The 6,278-nt window shown below is 42.6% G+C and overlaps 1 protein-coding gene across 1 annotated transcript; it reads left to right on the top strand.

The window, feature by feature from the left end:
• Positions 1-618: 618 nt before the first annotated feature.
• On the top strand, positions 619-5,620 carry sfrp2l (secreted frizzled-related protein 2 like). Its single transcript, XM_084063944.1, has 4 exons — positions 619-991; positions 2,747-3,009; positions 3,162-3,242; positions 3,783-5,620. Exons 1-4 carry the CDS (start codon positions 705-707, stop codon positions 4,223-4,225), a joined length of 1,074 nt encoding a protein of 357 aa, XP_083920070.1. The 5' UTR covers positions 619-704; the 3' UTR covers positions 4,226-5,620.
• The last annotated feature ends 658 nt before the right edge of the window (positions 5,621-6,278 follow it).

Here is a 6,278-nt window from a genome sequence, read left to right as displayed (position 1 = left end):
GAGAATTGTATAGGATAATGGATAAACAATTGCTTATCCTAGCATTAAGGCACCTAAACATAACCATATCCTACAGGATAATCAAGTGAAATTGGTACTGTAAGTTAACACTATAAAATTGAAGTTGATAAATGATCTTTGAGGGGTTCTCTCTCTCCTGGTTGTATGAAATTGGTGTCCCACAGACTTGAAATTGTATTTTCTGTTTATGAAAGAGCAACATGTAATCCAATAAGGGAATGTACTATTCAGATCACATGGTTTCTCTACCTAATATACAGTAGACCATTAGAGGTCTTCTTCTTATGAGTGTCCAATCTGTCCATGCCAAATGGAGGGGGTCCTCACTGACATGAAAATGTTTTGAGAAGAACCACTGCTCTAGTCTCTATTCTTCTACCCCCCACCCATCAAGTATGTGGGGGGCGTCAACAGGCCTACATGAAACCAGTCTGACAGGGTCTGGGTGGGGGGAGGAGCCTGTACCCCCCCCCCCCCCCCCCCCCCACACACACACACACACACACCTCTTTGTTCACACACACCTATATGGGCAGGTCGAGTCTAGCCAGCCAGTAGTAGAGACACAGACACACTCAGTAGTAGACACTATACAGTCAGTGGAGAAGCAAAGCTTGGAGAACTTCTTCTCTGGTATTGTTTTCTAACAACAACAACAACAACATCGACCCATCATCATCATCATGGCTACCTTTTTCATCCTATGTATGGTTGGAGTCCTATTTGCGCTCTCTTTCGCACGTTCTACCGGCAGTTCTTCTTCTGACGCACATATCTACGCACAGATGAGCGGCTCCTCGTCCTCCTCGGTGCGCTCCGCGTGCAAGCCCATCCCCAGCACGTTCTCCCTGTGCCACGGGGTGGGCTACCGCGAGATGAGGGTCCCCAACCTGCTGGAGCACAGCTCTCTGCGGGAGGCGCAGCAGCAGTCTGCCGCCTGGCTGCCCCTGGTCTCCAAGCTGTGCCACAGGTAAGACTGTAATCTATGTCATTTAAACAGATATTACAGATAGTTATTTAATCTAACCCTAACCTGGCTGCCCATGGCCTCCAATGGGATCCAGCATTTACACAGATACCAGGTTCATTGTAGCTGGTATTCTATAGGTTCAATGTAACACATTAGTATTTCGATTGATTAGGGCTATAATGTTTACTTTCGACTGGTGCTACTGGGTTCTTGGTTTACCGGTGATCTATCCCCAGTGGTGTAAATAACTAAGTACATTTTCTTGAGCATTTCCAATTTCCAATACTTTTATTTCTACCACTCAACTAGCCTACATCTTGGATCCAAATATTAGGCTACTTTTACTCCACTACAATTGTTTGAAAAACGTACTAGTTACCTTTTAGATTTTGATTATACAAAACATTCATTAACCACTTCAACCCTATATAGCTCACAAGGCATCAATGGGACATTCTGCACAATGAGTAATTTTACTTTTGGCACTTTAAGTACATTTTGATACCAATACTTTTGTACTTTTACAAGTACATTTTGAATTGATTATTTACCTTGCTTGTTGTAAGTTGCTCTGGTTAAGAGTAAGCCATAATATGCCTTAATTGTAGTGAGTAGTAGGCCTACTCCGATTCGAAAACGACAGATCAACAAGCTCACAACTTGCCACAATTATCTTAGTTTTGAATAGACAAGAGTATGAAATAGGGCGTAATTGGTGAATGCACTGTATGTTTTGTGACAATGGCCTAATCTAAACCTTTAGATAACTAGTAACTACAGTTTTCAAATAATTGTAGGGGACTTGGACATGTTTCCCTGTAGTGGAGTGGAAATGTACACCTGTACAGTATACAGTATTACATTCATTTATGTGAAAATAAGGCCTTTATAAAGGACTTGAGGAGACAAAAACAAGTCAGAGAAAGTCCTAAATGTGTGTTTAGTTCCTTTCTCACTCAGAGCAGAGGACATCAGTAAGCATTAGCAACACAATAGCATGGGTCTGTCCCCAGATTGCTGGTACTTACGGTTATACAATAGCTACTATATAACTAACTAATCAGGTGATACACAGCCTGACTGCAGGGGGTTTCCTGGCATTCCTGGCACTTAATGAACAATAGACATTATGATTATCACCTCCCTGTAATGTATGTAAACATGACACTTCGTGTTATTGTTGATTGGTCTTAAATATAATTCTGAGTGGTATTAAAGTCTTAAATCTGACTTTCATACACCTGCAGAAACCCTGAGTACAATACTGTAGTGTACTTGTACACACTAAGTATATGTACTTATTGTTGTTGTACTTTTATGTCTTTGTTTTATGACGTATACAACCACACCAGTGGTATATATTGTGAAAATAGCGGATCTACATGCTTATGCAGATCGTCTATTTTCACAATTTCAAACATGTTTTAAGGTCTTAAAAGTCATTAAGTTGTCACTTCAGAAAGGTGCAGATACCCTGTATACACTTATACTGTATGTTGGTTTGAGAAAACAATGTTGCACATTAAGCAATATCATTTGGAGACCCCCTTGTGGGCCCTGACCCACAGTTTGAGAACCACTGGTACACCCCATACAACATATCTGTGTACAGCTTGTTTTCTTTGTTTATCCTCTGTGATGATATTTGATCGTATGTCCGGGAAGTGCTATTGTTCTCTTTTCATGTGATATCATAATCACCAAATAAGACCAATCAACCAATCAATACTTATTTATACTTATTTCCACCACCAGGGACACCAAGAAGTTCCTGTGCTCCCTCTTCGCCCCCGTGTGTCTGGCGGAGCTGAGCAGCGCCGTGATGCCGTGCAGGGCTCTGTGCGAGGCGGTCCGGGACGGATGCGTGCCCGTCATGAACGCCTTCGGGTTCCCCTGGCCCGACATGTTCAACTGCTCCAGGTTCCCCCAGGGCACCGACCTCTGCATCCCACCGACCGGAGGAGAGCCGGAGACCCACCGCACGGCACAGGAGGTCACGCACGAGGAGGCGTCCAAAGGTTTGTGCTGTTGTTTCTTATCAAATTGAAGCTGATAAATGGGATTGGGTATTCTCTTTTGATTGGATGAAATTGGCAACCCACCCGAAATTGGGGTTTTCCGTTTACTAAAATCAGAATCTGGAGCTTTAACATTTTTTTTATATCTACAGGAACTGTGATCTGTGATGCCTGCAGTCTGCCCGCCGAGGGAGAGACTGACACCCAGGACAACTTCTGCCAAAGTCCATATGGTGAGAGAAGTCATCAATGATATGCTTTGTTCATGTATTTGGTAGTGCAGTTGTTTGTTTCAGACCCTGTTTACATTTTTACACTCTCAGAGTTTAATTAACACCGTGGATCTTCATTTAGTTCATACATATAGCATACAAATCTGTTTAACCACAACATGGGCCAAAATACATATATATTATGGGGTCCTTGACATGAAAACATTTGAGAACCACTGGTGTAGCCTGATTATCAGACTGAAGCTGCGTGGAGCTTCAGTCTGACATTGGCTCCAGTGTAGGCGATTACAAGGGGGAGGTGATTAGAATTTCCCTAAACCAATTGCAAGGGATCCCCATCACCACCTCTGACACTCATTGGACGGTACTTTTTGTACCGAATAAATCATAGGCTCACATTACAACACCAGACCAAGAGGGGCAGTTCACTCAGAGAGTGGGCGGGGTCTATGGTCTGGAACCAGGCTACCACTGGTGGGTTCTTGACATTAAAAGGTTTGAGAACCACTGCTCTAACCATCCCCCCATCTTCTCTCCCAGCGTTCAAGTTACGACTGGGCAGCGTGTCCGTGGTGGGCGGAGACCGCCAGCTGGTGCCCCTGGGCCGCAGCCGCATCCTGAGGTGGGCCGGAGGCGGAGCCGAGAGAGCCGAGGGGGTCGGAGGGGCCATGGCCCACAATGCCCTCTGGCTGCCCGAGGGGGGAGCCTGCATCTGCCCCGGCCTGGACGACGTCATGGAGGACGGAGGGGGAGCGGAGGGAGCGGCGGCGGCGGAGGAGGAGAGGAGGCGGAGGAATTCGGGAAGGAAAGAGGAAGGGGGGAAGGCGGCGGCGCCGCCCATGGCGGGGGGGTGGTACCTGGGTCTGGCTAAGGCTGAGGAGGGACGCCTTGTGTTGAGCAGGCTGGTGAAATGGACCAGAGAGGACCGAGAGCTGAAGAGGTTCATCAGGGCTCTGTTAAGACAGCCATGCTCACAGCTATAGGTGGATACACACTTCATCGTCAGCCACTGACATTGTCACTGACAGCGGTTGGCTGGTTACTAGTGGTCCATAGTGTCTAATAACTTGGGATTCTATGTAACGTGTTGTCTATACGCAGTGGTTCTCAAACGTTTTCATGCCAAGGACCCCCAAATTTATATATATTTGGCCGCGGACCCCCGTCTGAAAATGTTTTGTGCCAGGGACACCCAGAAGATACGTTTTGTGTTAAAAAATGCAATTGTATTTTTTGAATAGCCAACGTATAAATGGATAAAGTGGTTAAAATGATTGTGATGCTACATTAGCTACCCCTAGAACCCCTCCCCAAGGACTGCAGGGGGTCCCCGGACGCCACTTTGAGAAGTGGTCTGTAGTGTCTAATAACTTGAGATCCATGCAACTCATTGTCTATAGTGTCAAATAAGTTGGGATTCTTACCCTTCTGAGGTATTAATCGACTGATTACATGTTTTACTTTTCTAGATGATGTAAAATAACGATGTATAGTAACGTCAACATTTGGCATTTTGCAGCTCAACTATGCACACTTCTATGCTGCCCTCATTATCTATAGTGCCAAGTAACCCGAGAGAGAGAGTCTGAAAACTATCCCTAGGTTTCGACTGTGTCGATGCCATGGAATAGTTGCATGAGAGCCAACACCTTGATTCGAGACGGTAGAAATAAACCAGGAAGCTTTAATGCAACCTTCAATTTCTGTCAATAACGGGTGCTGCTGAGGTCCATATCACATTTAAGAGAACTGGAACCATGCATTTTGCTGACTAAAATAGCAGCCTGTGTAATAACATCATTATGGTGCAGACAACCCGTTTCGAAGCACCTAATGCACACAGAGTACACTGTTGGTGCATGCAATCATGACGTTAAACTCAGAGGACACTATTTCTTTGTATATGGTATTGATCATTTGAAAGTAATGTATATTTTCACAGTGTTTTGAGTATACATAGTGTATGTACTGTATATCATGCCTTATTTATATACTTAAAATCTAGTTACTGTAGATATATCTCATCTTGAGTTTGTGTTGTAAAATAAAAATGTGTTTACAGAAAATAAAGCAGACTTGAATGTTATATTTGAGACACATGAGGCAGACTCTAGTCTAACCCCACATCCAGGCCTGTCACAATCATGAAATTGGTGTTGATGATTCATTGTCATACAAATAATTGTGATATTGGCCATAGTACATGATTTATACATTTATTTGTATATTTAAGTCATTTGTCAGATTTGCCCTGTGCCGTTTTTGTTCAATGTGCAACGTCAAAAACACAATTAACTCACCACTTAATTTCATACTTTTCAAAATGAGAGAAATAAACAATCTATATGATTACAGCGCATCACACCCCAGGAGTTGTAGATCTGTTAGCCATTTTAGAATAGTTTTGGAAATGAATGACTTTTTTCATCATTGTTTGCCAAGTCTGCTAAATGACTGACTTCTAAATGACTGTAATGTAATGTAAAATAAAAGAGGCCAGGTTGAAAGGTTTAAAGAGCGTGGACAACGTTGAAATAATGGAAATATGATTGTATCTGTTTTTATACCGATGAATGGAAATTATTCTAACAATATTCAAAATAGTTATGATGCAATAATTGTGACAAGACTACACATATCTACATCATTTCCTCATAACAGTGACCTTTCAGATAACCGCTTGCAAGTGTTCATGAAATGAACTCTATTTGGTTCCATTTCTGATTTTGTATCTTCTTGAAGATAAAACATGTTATGTTGAATTCTGTAAAACTGAATCCGATTGGATGGAATTGGCAACCCACCTGAAAATTGATTTTCTGTTTACCTAAGAGATGGAGAGCCCCCTTATACTGAACACTATACAGCAATGATTAATATCACAATATAGAGCTTTAACTATTAAATAAAAAACGTGTTTAAACTAAAATATATCACCAACACCACATTTAAAGAGTTGGAGAGACAGTGAGACCCCTGTTACTGAACAAACACTATTGCAATGATTATTATCACATTAAATAGAGCTTTATGGTT

Source organism: Gymnoscopelus microlampas (genome assembly GCF_963454915.1).
Source record: "Gymnoscopelus microlampas genome assembly, chromosome: 8".
NCBI classification, from domain to species: domain Eukaryota; kingdom Metazoa; phylum Chordata; class Actinopteri; order Myctophiformes; family Myctophidae; genus Gymnoscopelus; species Gymnoscopelus microlampas.
This window is presented reverse-complemented; position numbering and strand designations above follow the sequence as displayed.